We start from the raw sequence: 19,668 nt of genomic DNA, 5'->3' as shown, positions 1-19,668 counted from the left end.
TTTGGTGGGGGCGGGGGTTCCGCTTAATTTTATTTATATAATTGTAATTAATTAATTAATGTATTATATTTATATCCCGCCCTCCCCAGCATAAATTAAGATTGCAATATAAAACCGTAGGTACGCACACATAGCTATAATACAAGATGGCTTCTGCCAGGCTGATAGTCATCCGGCTGATGGTGGTATTTGATGTTAAGGCCAGGTTGGTGGTGGTATTGATGTTAGGGCCAGGGCCTGGCAGAAGCCTGGCGGAAGAGCTCTGTTTTACAGGCCCTGTGGAACTGCAAAAGGTCCCGCAGGGCTCTGATGTCATCCGGGAGCTCATTCTGCCAGAGTGGAGCCGTCACCGAGAAGGCCCTGGCCCTCGTAGCCAACCTAGCCTCTTTCGGGCCCGGAAGGGCCAGGTGATTTTGGGATCCAGATCATAATGCTCTCTGGCGCTCATGTGGGGAAAGGTGGTCCCTCAGGTAGATAGGTCCCCGACCATATAGGGCTTTAAAGGTTAAAACCTTTGTTTATTTATTCATTTAAAAAACAACAGGAAAAGAGAACGGGAAAGAAAATCCAGCAACGAATAAAGAAAAGAAAAAAACAGTCTATAAAAAGTAGAAACAAAAACATAACAACAGGGGTGGCAGGTCTACATACAAGTTCCTATAAAATGTTTCCAAATATGTACAAATAAGTCCACGTGCAATTGTCGTCTGTATGCTGTCCGTTCAAATACTGATCAAGCTGTAAGGTCTTCAATCCGTTCATTTACCGGGGGGGGGGGGAGAATTTATCTCTCCAGTGCTGTAGTACAAATCTTTTCACTTTAGTAGGGTCCATTTTCGTTGACTGTTGGTTAGCCTCTCAAGAGATGGGCAGATAGGTTGAAAGTACTGAAGCATCCTCAAAGATCAGTGGACATTCCAACATCAAATTGATATAACTTCTTCCCAGAAAAACCAAATGACTGGACATGCCCAAAGCATACGTTTAAGGGACACGGCCCTGTGATTTGCAACTTCTGATGGTATGATGACAGAGACACAAATGGACTTTGGGATGATAAGAATTCCTGGCAGCAACAAAAAAACTCTGGTCTTACTCTGCCACATCTTGTGTGTTGGTTTATCCTGCATATTCTGAAAGCAGAATTTAAAAAATCTCAAGTGCCCTGATCTGGATAGGCCAGGCAAGCTCGATCCCGTCAGATCTCAGAAGCTAAGCAGGGCCGACCCTGGCAAGTACTTGGGAGACCTCCAAGGAATACCAGTGCCGGGACACAGAACCAGGAAATAGTAAGCCACTTCTCCGAAAAGTCAAAGCCCCACTAGGGGGTCGCCAGAAGTCGACCATGATTTCCAGGCATACACACACACACACACACACAAAAAAACCAAATAAATCTCACAGTGCTGGAAAACCTGAGCACAGAATTCTCGCTCCTTTTGTAGAGATGTTTTGCTAGCTTTGTATAAGCGCTCTTGTGACAGCAAATCTGGCCTCATTCATATTCGTGAAAAATTATATGTAGTTAAGCCTGTTTGCTCCTGCACGGAGGAGGGGGTCACCCAACAGGAAACTTCACATACGTGAGAAAAAGAGTAGGGGCAACTTGAGGACGTTATGCCCAAGTGAATGTCTTTGCAGGGGAACAATTGCACACGCATTGCATGGTGTGGAAACTGGCTCTCTGCTTGGACGCTGGGGGTCTCCTGGCCTAGACCGGGAGCCAGGACTCCATGGATTTGTCTGCTGAGTCTGCATCAGGCTATGGTTCAAGCCCCCCACCCTTCCTTGTTCCCCCTATGGGTGTGAAATTTACCCAGGCTCTGCCGAAATTAATATTTCATTGCAAAGCTTTCAATAATTAACAGCAAGGCCTCGTTATCTCCTGCAAAAGGGCCCCGGGACAGAGCGATGATTAATTTTAAAGGAGATTGGCCCAGCATCAGTGCAGTATTTAGCAAAGGCAAAAGAAACTTCTTCCGATGGATGGCTTTTCCAGGCTTCTTTTGTTTGAGAGAAATGGCCCCCAAAGAAGTCTTCTGCCTTGACATCATCACATCGGGCTGTATGCCTGTTGGAGGGTGGAAGGCTGTTGAGCAAAACTCCTGGATCATCTGAGATGAGAGTTGGGTACAAGTGTGACCAAACTAGGGGGAGGGGAGAGACGACACAGAGCTGGACTCCTGGTTTCTGTGCCAGTTTTAGGAACATCAGAAGAGCCTTGCTGGATCAGACCAGCGGTCCATCTAGTCCAACATCCCATCTCACACAGTAGCCAACCAGTTCTTCTGGAGGGCCAACAACAGGGCAGAGAGGCTGAGGCCTTCTGATGTTGCTTCCTGGCTCTGGGATCCGTAGATTTAGTATCTCTGAATGTGGAGGTTCCCCTCAGCCACCATGGCTAGTAGCCGATGCTCTGTGGAGTCTTGTGAGCAAAAATTCTACTTGGTGAGCTGCCGGCATTAAAGTTCTGAGCAAGCGATTTGGCTACTGCATAAATTAGTTTGCTCTGGAGCCATCCTTCTTGAGCTAAGACAAAAATGTGTGAGCCAAAGGCTAAAAAACGGTGAGCTAGCTCACACTAACTCTTCTTAGAGGGAACACTGCTAGTAGCCATTGATAGACTTATTCTCCATGAATCTGTCTAATCCACTTTTAAAACTGTCTACTCCTGTGGCCATCACTACGCCCTCTGGCAGCGAATTCCACATTTCAATCATTCTCTGTATAAAGAAGTATTTCGTTTGTGCTGAACCTACTGCCCATCAGCTTCATTGAATGCCCTCCAGTTCTAGCATTTTAGGAGAGGGAGAAAAATTTCTCTCTGTCAACTCTCTCTCCACCCCATGCATAATTTGATAAACCACTTTCCGACCCCATGAACCACATCGCGCCAGGCCCTCCTGTCTTCCGTCGTGCTCCGGAGTCTGCTTAATTTCATGTTCGTTGCCTCGATAACACTGTCTAACCATCTCATCCTTTGCCGTCCCCGTCTTCTTTGACCTTCAATCTTTCCCAGCATCAGGGTCTTCTCCAGTGAATGCTCCCTTCTCATTTGGTGGCCAAAGTATTTGAGCTTCAGTTTCATTATCTGGCCTTCCAGGGAACAGTCAGGGTTCATCTCTTTTAGGACTGACTGATTCGATCTCCTTGCAGTCCAAGGGACTCTCAAGTGTCTTCTCCAGCACCATAATTCAAAAGCATCTATCAAAAGCTTAATTGTCTCTTTTCTAAACTGAAAAGTCCCAGATTCTTTTGGTCTCTTTGTGTCACTTCCTCTATGACAGGCTCTGATGAGGTTTGCCCAGGATCTGTCCACTTAGTGGTTCCATCGGTGTCCCGCAATCTATCTGACTGTAGAAGTATTTGCTGAGGTTGGGGACTGCATATTTCTTGAAAGGCGGCAGGGCAGGGAACGGCTGCCGATTAGGAACCAGCTGCTTATGAGAGGAGAATTCGGTATCGTCTTCTCTGTCTGCAAACATTTTGGAGTTTTAAATAAATAAAATATTTATCAGCTGCTTTTCTACCTTACAGGAACTCGAGGCAGCTTACGGGATAAATGACAATAAAATACACCAGATACATAAAAACTATGCGTTGAAATCAATAATTTAAAACTGCCAGCAAGCAGAAAAAATATTCAAGTGTCGTCATGAATAAAACTGTCTTCAGCCGCCTCCTAAAGACCAAGAGTGGAGGGACCAGAGGCACCTCCCTGGGGAGGTCGTTCCATAGCTGTGGGGCTGCCACTGAAAAGGCCCTCCGTCATCTACCCACCAGACAAGCTTCTTTGTTCGATGGAACAGTCAAGATGGCCTCTCTCTCTCCCTGTGATCTTCATTCCCAAGGCAGGAACAGACGGGCTGTGCTCCTGCAGAGTGCAGGGGGTTGGACTAGATGACCTGCAAGGTCCCTTCCAACTCTTAACATTCTATGAATCTATGGGGGGAGGCAGTCCTTCAGATACCCAGGTCCCAAGCCACGTAGGCAGGGCTCTCTTTGTAGAAAAAGCCCAGCAGGAACTCATTAGCATAATATGCCACACCCAACAGCAGAAACTCATTAGTATATTAGGCCACACCCCTGACAGCACAGCTCATTAGCACATTAGGCCGCACCCCCATGTTACCAGAAGTGTGGTCATCCAGCCACACCCACCTTTTGCTTGTTATTCTGTTTACCTTGTTTGTTGTCAAAACCCAGGGGTTTTTTTGTAGCAGGAATTCTTTTGCATGTTAGGCCACACACCCCTAATGTAGCCAGTCCTAATGAGTTTCTGCTGTTGGGTGAGGCCTATTATGTTAATGAGTTCCTGCTGGGCGTGGCCAACTCGGGAGCCAGCTGAAACTCCGTTCCTGTGCGTTCCTGCCCAAAAATAGCCCTGCACGTAGGGCTTTATCAAAGCAACGCCTTTCCTTCCCAGTTGAAACGCGGTTTCTGCCTCGCCTCCTCACACGGTGGTTCTCTCTGCTTTTCCTCCACAGGCTTCATGAGCACAGGGGACCAATCAGGCAAGGGGAACTACGGCCTTCTGGACCAGATCCAGGCCCTGCGGTGGCTGAATGAGAACATTGGCCACTTTGGGGGCGACCCCGAGCGGATCACCATCTTTGGCTCGGGAGCGGGGGCTTCCTGCGTCAACCTTCTCATCCTGTCCCACCACTCGGAAGGTAAATGTTTTTGTGACTTCCTGGGCTGGAACGGCCGCCCTCTCAAGGGCCCCGTCAGTGCATCTCTTCTTCCGCCTTTCCAAGTCACGGTGATGTTTTTCCGCGTTATCATCTTGCATTAAAACACTTCCTTTCTCGTCTGTCTACTTGGGCTTCCAGCTACACTCCTCTTCCACGCTTTGTCCCCTTTCCTTTGAGAAAAAAAGGAGCGGGCTATACCGTATAGAATGGACTGTACCACTCCCTGACCTGCATGGCCCAGGCTAGCCTGATCTCATCAGATCTTGGAAGCTAAGCAGGGTTGGCCTTGTTTAGTACTTGGATGGGAGACCACCCGGGAAGTCCAGGGTTGCTATGCAGAGGCAGTGGCAAAGCTCCTCTGCATGTCTTTCGGCTGACCTGGATGGCCCAGGTTAACCCGATCTCATCAGATCTCAGAAGCTGAGCAGGGTCAGCCCTGGTTGGTACTTGGATGGGAGACCACCCAGGAAGTCCACGGTTGCTCAGCAGAGGGAGGAAATGGCAAGCCACCTCTGAACATTTCTTGTTTTGAGAACTCCTTGAGGGGTCACCATCCATGCTCTCAGAGCGGTGGAGTCCTGTGAGCAAAAATTCTACGTTGTGAGCTACCGGCGTTAAAGTTGTGAGCGAGCCATTTGGATACTGCATCAATTAGTTTGCTCTGGAGCCATCCCTTCCTGAGCCGGGACAAAAACGTGTGAGCCGGAGGCTAAAAAACTGTGAGCTGGCTCACACTAACTCAGCTTAGAGGGAACACTGGCCACCAATGCTCCCTCTAAGCTGTGGAGTCTTGTGAGCAAAAATTCTACTTCGTGAGCCACTGGCAATAAACTTGTGAGCGAGCGATTTGGCTACTGGCTAAACCAGTTTGCTCTGGAGCCACATCCTTCCTGAGCTCAGACAAAAATATGTGAGCTGGAGGCTAAAAAACTGTGAGCTAGCTCACACTAACTCAGCTTAGAGGGAACACTGCTGGCCACCATATAAGTCGCTTGTCGCTTGATGGCACTGGATGCACACGTAGCATATTCCCTCCCGTTGAGTGGGGAGCAGATTTCGCTTCCTTCCCCCCCACCCTTACGCCCTGCCTCTTTTGTTACCCATCCACAATCCTCCCTGCATCCGTGATCACTGACAGCCCTTTTTCTTCCCCCCTCCGCAGGTCTCTTCCAGAAGGCCATTGCCCAGAGTGGCACAGCCATTTCCAGCTGGTCGGTGAATTACCAGCCTCTCAAATACACCCGCATGCTGGCCTCCAAGGTTGGCTGCGATCACATGGACACGGGGGACACGGTGGAGTGCCTTCGGCGCAAGCCCTACCGAGAGCTGGTCGACCAGGACATCCAGCCGGCACGCTATCACATTGCCTTTGGCCCCGTGGTGGACGGGGACGTGGTTCCGGATGACCCAGAGATCCTGATGCAGCAGGGGGAGTTCCTCAACTACGACATCCTCATCGGTGTCAACCAGGGAGAGGGCCTGAAGTTTGTGGAGGACTCCATGGAGAACGAAGACGGCATCTCCGCCAGCTACTTTGACTTCACCATCTCCAACTTTGTCGACAACCTCTACGGCTACCCGGAAGGCAAGGACATCTTGCGGGAGACCATCAAGTTCATGTACACGGACTGGGCCGACCGGGACAACGGCGAGATGCGCCGCAAGACCCTCCTGGCGCTTTTCACCGACCACCAGTGGGTCGCGCCTGCCGTGGCCACCGCCAAACTTCACGCTGAGTACCAGTCGCCCGTCTACTTCTACACCTTCTACCACCACTGCCAGACTGACACTCGGCCCGAGTGGGCTGATGCTGCCCACGGGGATGAGATCCCCTACGTCTTCGGGGTGCCCATGATCGGCGCCACGGATCTCTTCCCTTGCAATTTTTCCAAGAACGACGTCATGCTGAGCGCCGTGGTCATGACCTACTGGACCAATTTTGCCAAGACCGGGTGAGATGTCGGAGAGAGGGTGGAAGAATAATACAGGAGGGGAGGGAAAGGATGGGGTGGGGGGAGGCAATGAAGGAAGGGGGGGAGGGGCCGTGGCCTAGTAGTCAAGCATTGTCTGGGCATGCAGAAGGTCCCCGGTTCAATCCCTGGCATCTCCAGTTAAAGGACTGGCCATTAGGTGATGGGAAAAGACCTCTCCCTGAGACTGTGATGCAGAAGGTCCCAGGTTCAGTCCCCGGCATCTCCAGTTAAAAGGACCATGCAGGAGGTGATGTGGAAGACCTCCGCCTGAGACTCTGGAGAGCTGTAAAGAGGGGCCGTGGCTCAGTGGCAGAACCTATGCTTGGAATACAGAAGGTCCCAGGTTCAGTCCCCAGCATCTCCAGTTTAAAAGGACCAGGCAGGAGGTGATGGGAAAGACCTCCGCCTGAGACCCTGGAGAGCTGTAAAGAGGGGCTGTGGCTCAGTGGCAGAGCCTCTACTTGGCATGCAGAAGGTCCCCGGTTCAATCCCCGGCATCTCCAGTTAAAAGACTGGCCAGTAGGTGATGGGAAAAGACCTCTGCCTGAGACTGTGGAGAGTCACTGCCTGCCTGAGTAGGCGATGCTGACTTTGATGGACTGAGGGGGGGGGGGTCTGATTCAGCAGAAGGCAGCTTCATGTGTGAAGGCTGTTAAGGTCTACAAAGGCAGTGCCCAAGAGAAGCGATCAGAGTGTCCGATTGGCAGTGGGCAGACCCCAGATCCAAATTCCTCATTTAGCCATAAGCCTCATTTAGCCATAAGATAAGCATATGGAGCAGAGATCCATCAGTGGCTCTTAGCCACAAGGTATAGATAGGAACTCTCAGTCTGGGGCAAGTGATGCTCTGTATTCTTGGTGCTTGGTGGGGGGGGGCAACAGTGGGAGGGCCTCTACTGTCACCTGGCCCCACTGCTGGACCTCCTGATGGCCCCTGGTATTTTTGGCCCCTGTGTGACACAGTGTTGGACTGGACAGGCCACTGGCCTGATCCAACATTGGCTTCTCTTACGTTCTTATGTTCTTATGTTCTCTGTGGCTGCAGTGGCTCAAGTGGTTAAGATGCTGAACTGCTGACCGGAAAGGTTGGTAGTTCAGCAGTTCAAGACCCGGGTGCCGCATGACGGAGTGAGGCTCCCGTCTCTGGCCCCAGCTCCTGCCAACCTAGCAGTTCAAAAGCAAGAAATTGCAAGTAGATAAATAGGTACCGCTTCGGTGGGAAGGTAACAGCATTCTGGGCGCTTCGGCGTCTAGTCATGCCGGCCACATGACCACGGAAACGTCTTCGGACAGCGCTGGCTCTTCGGCTTGGAAAGGGAGATGAGCACCGTATCCCTAGAGCCGGATTCGACTGGCTTTCGAGCAAGGGAAACGTTTACCTTTACCTCTGTGGGTAATCTTGGGCCAATCACTTGCAGCCAGGCAAAATTTTGTAGGGTATTGTGAAGCTAAAACGGGGGGGTGGGCTCTTGGTGGGGGAGAGGCAGGATAAAGATATAATAAATGTGAGGGGCTGGATTGAGGAACGAAAATGTCTTCAGTCCCGGATAACTCTGGTCAGGCCTTTTCCAGATATTGGTGTGCTCTTAAGAAGCCCTGGGTGCCTAGTTAGCTTTCAAAGGACAGCAATTATATGAGCCCACTAATTATTTCCTACCCGAAGTAAGCAGGTTTCACAAGGCATGGCGCATCTTCAAAGAAGACCGGCTTCCCGTATTTATCGGTTTCCCAAACCTCCTTCCGACAATCGCGAGCTGTCTCACCTTGAGAAGGCTCACATTCTTCGCTAATTATCTTATAACTTCAAACGCCAAAAATTTATCTATACTTAAGAATCGTCATAAAATATACAAAAGCAATGTCAGTTAATTCTCACTACTTTCAGGCCTAACAAAGAATATTTAAAAAATAACGATTACAGGTTTCTAAGACATCCTGTTATCTGTTGGCCCTCAAGTAATATGGCCCATCTTTGATCTTCTCTTCTCTATTTAGTTAGACATTCTTGTCTTTCTCAGTTGCTTCTCACACCTGGGCCCTGACATATTACACTTGTTGATATGGATTAGAATGTTTCTAATCTACTAGAATGGAGCTGCGTCTGGTATTCCTTTGTTCACGCTGAACTGCAGGCTGTGGAAGGTCAGTAGTTCAGCGGTTCAAGACCCAGGTGCCGCAAGACAGGGTGAGCTCCTGTCTCTAGTTCCAGCTCCTGCCAACCTAGCAGTTCGAAAGCAAGAAATTGCAAGTAGATAAATAGGTACCACTTCGGTGGGAAGGTAACAGCGTTCCGTGCGCCTTGGTGTTTAGTCATGCTGGCCACATGACCACGGAAACGTCTTCGGACAGCGCTGGCTCTTCGGCTTTGAAACGGAGATGAGCACCGCAACCCTAGAGTCGGATTCGACTGGCTTTCGAGCAAGGGAACCTTTACCTTTACCTTAATCTACTAGAGGACACATTGTTCTGGTATTCCTTTGTTCCTTGTCCTGGTCTGAGGCTATTCTGTACTGGGTCCCTGTGTGGATTTTTAGCTGGCAGCTTGCGCCATTCCTGATTCTGGCCTGGAGAAGCGTTCTCCGTGATCTTTTGCGCAGCTCCCCTATATTCCTGGCCATATCCATGGCACCTCGTGGGAGCAAAATTGGAGAGAATGATTAAGCATTCACCAAGAAGAAGAAGAAGAGAAGAGATTGGATTTATACCCCGCCCTTCACTACCTAAAGGTGTCTCAGAGCGGCTGACAAACTCCTTTCCCTTCCCCTCCTCACAACAGACACCCCCTGTGAGGTAGGTGGGGCTGAGAGAGCTCTTGACAGAAACTGTTCTTTTCCAAGAACAGCTCTTATCAGAACTACGGCTTGTCCAAGGTTGTCCAGCCAGGTGCAAGTGGAGACAGATACGTTATTTAATAGAAGAAGAGAAGAGGATATTGGATTTATACCCTGCCCTTCACTACCCGAAGGAGTCTCAGAGTGGCTTACCGTCTCCTTCCCCTTCCCCTGAGAGAGCTCTTTTGAGGACTGCCCTTGAGAGAAGAGCCCTGAGGGAACTTGTGACTGACCCAAGGTCACCCAGTTGGCTGCATGTGGAGGAGTGGGGAATCAAGCCCAGTTCTCCCAGATTAGAGTCCGCGCTCCTAACCACTACACCAGACTGGCTGATGATAATAATAGGAGAAGGAGGAGTATAGTAAAGGGGCGGAAGGAGAAACGAGACCAACCATGGAAGTGTTTGGAACAGTTAGACTGCAGTTCCGCAAGCACCTTAGAGACCAATAAGATTTTGGGGGTATACATAAGAACATAAGAGAAGCCCATGTCGTATCAGGCCAGTGGCCCATCCCGTCCAACACTCTGTGTCATGCAGTGGCCAAAAATACCAGGTGCCATCAGGAGGTCCAGCAGTGGGGCCAGGACACCAGAAGCCCTCCCACTGCTGCCCCCCGCCCCAAGCACCAAGAATACAGAGCATCACTTGCCCCAGACCCAGAGTCCCTATCTATACCTTGTGGCTAAGAGCCACTGATGGACCTCTCCTCCGTATGCTTATCTAATCCCCTCCGGAAGCGGTCCGTGCTTGTAGCCGCCACCACTTCCTGTGGCAGTGAATTCCAAGTGTTCATCACTCTTTGGGTGAAGAAGGACTTCCTTTTATCTGTTCTAACCTGACCGCTCAGCAATTTCATGGAGTGCCCACTGAGTTCTTGTATTGTGAGAAAGGGAGAAAAGTACCTCTTTCTCTACCCCATGCATAATCTTATAAACCTCGATCATGTCACCCCTCAGCCGTTGTTTCTCCAAGCTGCTGACTCTCAGAAGCTCAAACCCCCAAGGTCTGGTTGGCCTCTAAGGAGCTACTGGACTCCAGTCTAGCTCCCCTTGGAAACGGTCTTCATGGAAGTTTCCGTGAAGTTTTTAAAGATGGTAGGAGGTCTGTGGAGGCAGGACGGATGCATGAGAGTGAACAAGAGTTTGGGGGCTGAGCGGACGCATGGAGAATGCGAAAGTAGGACAATTGTGCCATTTGACGGGAAGGAGGAGACAGGAGGAGGAGATGGCAGAAGGATATGGGAGTGGCTGGGCTGAGGGCGGGCACAGCGCCAGACGCTGGAGGGTCAGGAATTCAGTGTTCCCTCTAAGCTGAGTTGTTGTGAGCTAGCTCCCAGTTTTCTAGCCTCCGGCTCACACATTTTTGTCTTAGCTCAGGAGGGAGAGCTCCAGAGCAAACGTATGCTGGAGTCAAATTGCTCACTCACAACTTGAGTGTCAGTAGCTCACAAAGTAGAATTTCTGCTCACAAGGCTCCACAGCTTAGAGGGATCATTGGCTCAGGATCCCAAGTGTTAACTAGGTAAGGGCCTCCAAGGTAGCGAGCGGCCCAGTGGGTTAAAAGGCAGGTCCCCACTGCTCCTGGTCCGTTACACCCGAGTGCCTTTAAGAGGTAGCGGCTGGTTGTGAAGGAGCGGAGAAAAAGGCAACTCCTGTGTAGACCAGGAGGGGCCAAACTTGCTTAACGTAATAAGAGCCACAAGGTTGCTTTCTTTCTCTGCTCCTCCCCCATCTCACGCCTACCCAGGGAGGGGAACACTAGCTGGGGAAGGGAAGACCGATGTGGGAGGCCTGCCTCCCCTTCGCTTCCCCAGCCGCCCTGCTGGGAGCCATACAATATGTGTGAAAGAGCTCAGTTTGGCCTCTCCTGGTGTAGACCAAGACCTGTGTAAGGCATTCACTGTACAGAAAGGAATGGTGGAGGGGGAATGAGGATCGGTGCCACTTCGCCTCCCACCTGCCTGCGTTCCAGGTGCTTTGCCAGCCTCATCGCAAAGGGGGCCTCCGATGAGTGGGCCCAAACCTTCTCCCCCCCCCAATTCGTTTCTGCAGTCGACGAACAGCTGCCCAGATCTCGATGAAGAGCTGCCCGGATCTTCTGCAAATGCTTCCCTTGCAGGCAAGAAGATTCATGGACACTGAAGCAAAATTCAGACACGCTCGTGCAATTTGGCAGTATTTCAGTACTTAAATTCTGGACTCGGTGAATTCTGCCCATTAGCACATTTTGCTTTCAACCTCTGACTCTAGCAAATCTTAGTACTCGGGGAATTTAGAGGCGGCGTTCTAAGTGGCTGGCTAAATTCCACTATTTTACATTTCGGGTTGTTCCCCCGCCACCGACCCCTAAGAATCCCTAAATCCAGTGGCATCCGTAACGGAGAATGCTGAAAACCAGAATCAAAATGAGAAGATTGGTCTGAAGTGGGAGAAAGCCCCCCCCCCCCCGGTTCCTTTCATAGAATCATGGAATGTTGGGAGGGACCTTGCAGGTCATCTAGTCCAACCCCCTGCACTCTGCAGGAGCACAGCCGAAAGAGAGCCCTGCGACATACCCGAAAGATGGTTGTCCAGCCTCCGCTTGAAAGCGTCCAGCGAAGGAGCACCCACCCCCTCCCGAGGCAGCCTGTTCCACTGCTCAACCACTCTGACAGTTGGGAAGTTCCTCCTGATCTCTAAGGCCAGCAGTTTTCAAAGATGACAAAGGATCCCTGAGAGGAGCAAGGTATCCGTGGCTGGCCTGCTGGTGGTGGACAGTCCTGTCGAGTTGCAGCCGACTTCTGGCGACCCCTTGTGGGATTCTTGTGGCAAGAGACATTCAGAAGTGGTTTGGTCCTGTCGAGTTGCAGCCGACTTCTGGCCACCCCTTGTGGGATTTTTGTGGCAAGAGACATTCAGAGGGTGTTTGCCATGGCCTGCCTCTGCATGGCGACCCCGGACTTCCTTCCCATCCACGTACTGACCAGGGCCGACCCTGCTTAGCTTATGAGATCTGGTGAGATCAGGCTAACCTGGGTCTACTAAGTCCAGGTCTACTAAGGAGTGGCTTTAGTTAAACATTTGGAAGGGCTTCCTCAGAGCTGGAGGGACTTGCCACAGGAGGGGGTGGCGGCTACAAGCAGGGACAGCTTCAAGAGGGCATTAGATATAAGCATATGGAGCAGAGGTCCATCAGTGGCTCTTAGCCACAAGGTAGAGGTAGGAACTCTGGGTCTGGGGCAAGGGATGCTCTGTATTCTTGGTGCTTGGGGGGGGCAAGAGTGGGAGGGCTTCTGGTGTGCTGGCCCCACTGGTGGACCTCCTGATGGCCTCCTGATGGCACCTGGTATTTTTGGCCACTGCATGACACAGAGTGTTGGACGGGATGGGCCACTGGCCTGATCCAACATTGGCTGTGTTCTTGTGTTCTTATGACTCTGCAGTGGGCTACCTTAGTAGACCATGTTGACACAGCAAATGTGGTTGGTGTTCTGGCCAAGGTGCCACGGCGACTGCTTGGGTGGCACCAGGAGGTGGGCCCTGACATGTTCCTGGCCAGTGTCTGGTCTGGAGGCAACGGGCATCACACCCTGCAGCCATGCAAGCCATTGGCTGAGCCTTAAGAAGAGGGAGGAGCCCACGAGGGTGTGACTCAGACCTAGCCACTGCTGGCGTGGGAAGCAGGAGTGGGAACGTGTTGCTTGGAGCAACAAAACACCCAGGATCAGCCTGGACGGCCAACTTCTATCCATTCTTATACCACTTTAAATCTGGCCCCTCTCCCAAAGAGTCCTGAGAGTTGTCATTTGGAGAGACTCCTGACAATTCTCCAGGAGAGAAACCCCTCTTCCCGCACCTTTCACAGGGAGAGAGAATTGTCGTTAAACCGGCAGAAGCCCCCGGCATGCGGAAAATCTGGTGACTCTCGGAGCTGTTTCCAGTAGTGGGTTTTCATAAGAACATAAGAGAAGCCAATGTTGGATCAGGCCAATAGCCTATCCAGTCCAACACTCTGTGTCACACAGTGGTGGCCAAAAAATACCAGGTGCCATCAGGAGGTCCATCAGTGGGGCCAGGACACTAGAAGCCCTCCCACTGTTGCCCGCCCCCCAAGCACCAAGAAACAGAGCATCACTTGCCCCAGACTGAGAGTTCCTATCTATACCTTGTGGCTAATATCCACTGATGGACCTCTGCTCCATATGCTTATCTAATTCCCTCTTGAAGTCGTCCATACTTGTAGCCGCCACCACCTCCTGTGGCAGTGAATTCGATGTGTTAATCACTCTTTGGGTGAAGAAGGACTTCCTTTTATCCGTTCTAACTTGCCTGCTCAGCAATTTCATGGAGTGCCCACAAGTTCTTGTGTTGTGAGAAAGGGAGAAAAGTACTTTTTTCTCGACCTGCTCTATCCCATGCATAATCTTATAAACCTTGATCATGTCACCCCTCAGCCATCGTTTCTCCAAGCTAAAGAGCCCCAAGCGCCTTAACCTTTCCTCATAGGGAAAGTGTTCCAACCCTTTTATCATCCTAGTTGCCCTTTTCTGCACTTTTTCCAATGCTTCCCCCTCACCTGTCACTCAAAAATGCATGCTGGAGAGTGGCGGAAGAACGTGGACGTCACACATCTTCAGGCAGGGCCGTGTCCTCTTTAAGTGCTCTGTCGCAGGCAGTCCTCGGTGGCCCGGTGGTGGGGGGACCAAAGTAGGAAGGAGATCAAGATGGGTTGCTGTGTTAATCTGTCTGTAGCAGCAGAAAAGTCAGGACTGTGGCCAGAGGTGGGGCGTTGGGGGCAGTGCCCCCTAGCACATACCCTAATGCCCCCTCCCCACTGCTGCCTCCGCCCCCCCCCGAGAAGTACCTGGCCTTGCGGGGCTTGTTAAGCTGCCCCGCCTTGGGCCGCCACCACACGGGCCCTTTCGTCCTTCCTTCCGTGGCATGCTGCCTTCCTCCCTGTCTTTGTGGGGCCAGCCTGGTGCAGAACAGGGGAGGGAGAGGCAGTAGGGGGGGAGGGAGAGTATGGCCTTTCCCCACATGTACCCCAGAGAGCACTGCGATCAGGGACCCAGAATCGGCTGGCTCTCCCCAGTATTAAGGAGGCCAGACTGGCAACAACCAGGGCCAGGGCTTTTTCGGTGGCGGCTCCACTCTGGTGGAATGAGCTCCCAAAGACCGGGGCCCTGCGGGACCTTTTACAGTTCCGCAGGGCCTTTAAAATGGAGCTCTTCCACCAGCCCTTTGGAGCCACCACAACGACCACCACTGCTATCAGCGATGGCCGTTGACACCGTACGGTCGAAGAGCCAGACCTGCTGGACCCTTAAGTACCGCCCGAGCCAATTCCCCTATGACATCTGAAGCACTTTCTTATGACATCTGAAATTGTATGGAGCTGACGTCACAATGGCTAGCACTTTATTATTATCATTCGTGGTTTTAATATGGTATTTTAACATTTATTTATAGTCATTGTTGTTATATTTATATGTATCGTAGAATTCCACCAGTTGTAAGCCGCCTCGAGCTGGTGTTGACTGGGAGGGCGGGATTAAAATAAAATAAAATAAATACATACATAGTGCCAACTTCCCCACTGTGCCTCCATTGCTAGTGGCTGTTTCACGGGTCTAATGATCACGCTAGCAACGCAGGTGCAGTGGGTAAGTAGCTACTATTCTCCCTTCCCTCGCACGCCCTCTCCCTCCCCTGCTTTATTCATTAAATTAAAAATTGACATTTTAATTTAATTAGACCCTCTTCTTGAGATACCTACCCTGCCACTGATTTTGTTAGTCTTGAAGGTGCTTACTGGACTCTTGCTCTTTTCTACTGCAAAGTGGGAAGGGTTGCTAGAGGCAGTGCCCCGGTCTGCCCACTTCAGTGGACAGTCCTCGGGTCTTGCCTGAGACTTAGCCAGGTTCCAACCGGGCCTTGGCTGAGACGTTGTCTTCTCTCGTTTCTGCCTCCCTCCTGCAGGGATCCGAACCAGCCCGTGCCCCAGGACACCAAGTTCATCCACACGAAGCCCAACCGCTTTGAGGAAGTAGTGTGGACCAAGTTCAACACGAAGGACAAGCAGTACCTCCACATCGGCCTCAAGCCCCGGGTGAGGGACAACTACCGGGCCAACAAGGTGGCTTTCTGGCTGGAGCTGGTGCCCCACCTCCACAACCTCCACGAGCCCCCCCACACGTCGACGACCACCCGCATCCCGCCTTACGGCACCCGGTGGCCCAGCACGCGTGTGGGGCCCAGCACCACCCGCCGTCCCGTCCCGACACTTCCTCCTGACGAAGACGACGTGGGCCGGTCTCAGCACTACGTCCCCTTCCCGGGGGACTCGCGGGACTACTCCACCGAGCTCAGCGTCACCGTGGCGGTCGGGGCCTCCCTGCTCTTCCTCAACATCCTGGCCTTTGCCGCCCTCTACTACAAGCGGGACAAGCGGCACGAGCTGAGGACCGGGCGGCGCCTCAGCCCCCAGCGGAACGCGGCCAACGACCTCGTCCATGGCGGCCAGGAGGAGGAGATCATGTCCCTGCAGATCAAGCACTCGGAACACGATGCCCACGACCTGGAGCCGCTCCGGCCCCACGAAATCCTACGCCCCGCCTGCCCTCCCGACTACACGCTGGCCCTGCGCCGGGCGCCGGACGATGTCCCCCTGATGACCCCCAACACCATCACCATGATCCCCAGCACCATCACGGGGATGCAGGCCCTGCACCCCTTCAACACCTTCCCCACCGGACACAACAACACCCTCCCCCACCCTCACTCCACCACCCGTGTATAGTTGCCCTCCCCCCCTCGTGCCCTCAGCCGCCTGGCGACGGTGGTCCCGGTCCGCCCTGCTCAGAGAGGAGGGAGGCGTCCTTCCCACCCTGTGGATGGGTCTTTTATAGAACATTGTGGCAACAGAAGGATAGATGGAGACTCCCCTCCCTCCCTCCCCCGCCCTCCCCCACCGCGGCACAGACGGGCTGGGCCGCCTCTTCTTCACCCAGCTTGGTTTGATGTTGGAGCCTCCGTCGTCTTCTGTGGTGTGGCCTAGGGTGGCCTAGCCAGGCACTGGCACGGGAGAGGAGGGTGGCAAGGAAAGAGAGGCCCTTCTTCCAGAGAGCTGGCCCGACGTCCTAGGGGCTGGGGTCCCTTCGGGTGCGGCACCGGAAGCAGCAGCAGCAGCGCCCCCATCCTAGGGGGCGGGGTGAGAGGTTACCTCCCGCTCCAGCCGGACAGGGGATGGGAATGCCAGCAGTGCTCCAGATGTGGCTTCGGTGCTCGGGGCGCCGGAGAGGAAGCCCCGCCGTCTCTCCTCCATCTCGGTTGAATGGCGAAAGCATCCACGCCCTTCCGGACCACGGTACGGGTTCAAGGGCACTGGAGAAAGCCAGAGGGAAGATGAACGGATGCAGCGTCGCTTTGCTCCTCCCCGCGTGGTCGACGGGGAAGCCGATGCCCTGGCCAAAGCCGGTCCGCGTGCCACTCTTGCAAAAGAGGGGCTGGCAGATGTTGGAGAAGCCCACCTTTAACGGGGCACCTGAAGGCCAGAGCAAGAGAGAGGCATCTCTGGTGGTGGTGCCGGTGGTGGTGGAGATGCCCGTGTTCGCTCTGCTCGGCGTTCGCAGCCCAGGATTGCCCCGAAGACCAGCCAGCGGTTCCTCTTTTCTTCAGCTGTCTTCAGAGAAAGGCAGAGCTCTCCTCCTCTTCTGTTCTTTCCTTTTGTCCCCATGTGAGTCCACGCCAACGGACGAAGCCAACGTTTGTCATCGGGACAGAGGCCAGGAGAGAGAGAGAGGGCAGGCAGTCCGTCCGGGCCACGTAGGCTCCCCACCACATTGGCCAGCGACTGAGAAGAGAGGTCGGCCGCCCTTCCTGGCTCCCCTTCAGTCTGGGGCGAGGGGGCCGAGACCCCAGTGCCTTCCTAGCACAACGTGAAGAGAGCCATCGGCCAGCTCCTCTTGTCCCTTTGGAGATGGACCCCGCCCACGCCTCTGCCTGGAGGTCTTACAGAGAGAAAGCCTTCCCTGGAATGGGTGGTGGCGGCTAGGGTCCAACGAAGAGGCGGTCGCTATCTTCGCAGTAGGAAACAGGGCGGGCAGGGGGAGGGATGTCCGGAGGTAAACGCAGAGGGGTCCCAGAGTGGTGGGGCAGCATGTTTGTTCCGGCTTGTTTCCAACAAGGTGAACATTTGAATGTAACAACTGGAAATTCACTTTTATTGGGAGGGGGAAAGGGAGGGGTATGATTTTCCCCCTTTTAATTTTGAACACCCCTCCCCCCCGTGAATAGACTGCAAAGGTTGGGGAAGGGGGAAGCTGTTTTGGGTTTTTTTGTTTCTGTTTTTAATTACTGCTACTGCGAAAGATGAACTGCATGTTCCAAACTTTTTTTTTTAATAGGAAAAAAAAAGGAGTTGAACAAGAAAACGAATGCGCGGTGATGGAATCAGTGCCTCGGCCTGCCCTTGGTACCTCTCCCTTGCTTTCTAGCTCCTCCTTCCTCCACCGTCCGCTTTCTTCCCGCTCCCCTGTTTGGCTTGGGCCGCTCTTTGGGAGCCCTCAGCCCTCTCCTTAAGGCTCCCGTCAGCCTGCACTTTGGCAGCTAAAGGACAGGACAGGCGGGTGGCGGGAGTTGCGCCCGAGAATCCTGAAAAAATGTCCGGCAGCTGCAGGCCGACAACTCCCCGGTTGGGCCAAAGTCCAGAAGGAAACCCTGTGTGGTGAGGAACCGCGATTCCAATGACCTGCCACTTTTGGGGGGAGGGGGGAATATTCTCCCCAGTTGCCCCACCCATCCGTCTCCCTGCCTGGTGGGGTGGGCCGTCCCGTGAGGTACACCCACCTTCTGGTACCTCCACTTTGCAAAAGGCTGTCAGTCGGCCCGCCTGGGAAAGGCCTCGCCCGGCCTGAGATCCGGGAGAGCCGACGAGGCCATCCTTCCGACCCCCGCTGAAGCGTCCTGATTATCTGTCCCCGCATCGTTTCACTCTAGAGCGCCAGTGCCCACACCAGCCTGCTCTACCCAGGCCAGGTACGCGTCATGCCAGAGGCGAGCCACAGGATCCCTTGCGACGAGGGTCCTGGCAGCCCGCTCTTGGTGCTCAGGCATGTGATCCTGTTGCCGTGACGTTGCCAGGCACCCCAGTCGGGCCCGGCCTCTCGATCTGCAGGCGGCTTCCCGAATGACCCTTAAAGACTCTTCCCGTCGTGCAGCTGAGCCAGCGCCGTGCCCGTTGCTAGGGGCTGCAGCTCACTGGTCGAGTCGGTGGCGGCTTTGATTCCTGGCTTCCCCTGCCCCAGTGGAGCTCAGCACTGCTGAGCAAGCACCCCGCCCGTCGGAGGCGAGGCTGCCGAGCCAAACGGGCCGAGGCCTGGCTCACGCTGCTCCTCGGGAGCTCTGTCCCTTCCAATACGATCGGGGCAGGTTCCTTTTGCATTTGAACGACTGACCGCAATGCCACTCTCCGTCTCCCGGGAGGCGGTTTCTTCTTGCCGATTCCCTTGTTCCTGTCTCCCCCACTTCGTCACCTTTCTCTTCCGTGGGCATAGCCTCTGCTGGTCCCAGAGATGCTTGCAAATCTGCCCTACGCGTTTTAACTGGCACAAACCACGTTTAAAGGTGGTGCCCCCCCCTCCAATAAAACACTCATTTTAAGGGGCTCTTGATCTGCCAGGTGTCCTCTTTCCACAGAATCACACGTGCTGCATCCAGGACATGCTGCTTCAGTGCCGTCCCAGGCCTCCTCCCCACCCCCGCCACGTTCCTTCCAAGAATGGTGGCATCTTCTCTTCCGCGTCAGTCACTAACCCCTTGCTCTTTGTGCCAAAACACTCCTTGGCCCCTGCGATGCAACCCCGGGGGCTGGGCCGTGGCTCAGAGGGAGAGCCCCTGCTCGGCAAGCAGAAGGTCCCCGGTTCAATCCCTGGCGGCATCTCCGGTTGAAAGGACCAGGCGGGAGGTGATGTGAAAGACCTCCGCCTGAGAGCCTGCAGAGCCGCTGCCGGTCTTAGTAGGCTAGACTGACCTTGATGGATTCAGTAGAGGGCAGCTCACGTGGCCCTTTCCCAGTTGGCAGCATATTTCTCTTGCCAGGAGCAAAGGAGTTAAGTTGAGGGGTTAAAATCTGAAACTGATGTGGGCGGGGGGGGGGTGTTTGAAGGAAAAAAGGTCTGGGGCCTCTTGGGT

The 19,668-nt window shown here is 53.3% G+C and overlaps 1 protein-coding gene across 3 annotated transcripts in view; it reads left to right on the top strand.

Annotated features, from left to right (window-relative positions):
- NLGN2 (neuroligin 2) overlaps nucleotides 1–16,276 on the top strand; it is a 39,597-nt gene extending 23,321 nt beyond the window's left edge. For all 3 annotated transcript variants that reach the window (XM_015420331.1, XM_015420330.1, XM_015420329.1), the window contains 3 exons: nucleotides 4,488–4,673; nucleotides 5,857–6,646; nucleotides 15,457–16,276. In XM_015420331.1, coding sequence (XP_015275817.1) covers nucleotides 4,488–4,673; nucleotides 5,857–6,646; nucleotides 15,457–16,276 — 1,796 coding nt within the window. The remainder of the gene's footprint in view (nucleotides 1–4,487; nucleotides 4,674–5,856; nucleotides 6,647–15,456) is intronic.
- The last annotated feature ends 3,392 nt before the right edge of the window (nucleotides 16,277–19,668 follow it).

The sequence above is a fragment of the Gekko japonicus genome, unplaced genomic scaffold (genome assembly GCF_001447785.1).
Source record: "Gekko japonicus isolate JY-2015 unplaced genomic scaffold, Gekko_japonicus_V1.1 scaffold336, whole genome shotgun sequence".
NCBI classification, from domain to species: domain Eukaryota; kingdom Metazoa; phylum Chordata; class Lepidosauria; order Squamata; family Gekkonidae; genus Gekko; species Gekko japonicus.
This window is presented reverse-complemented; position numbering and strand designations above follow the sequence as displayed.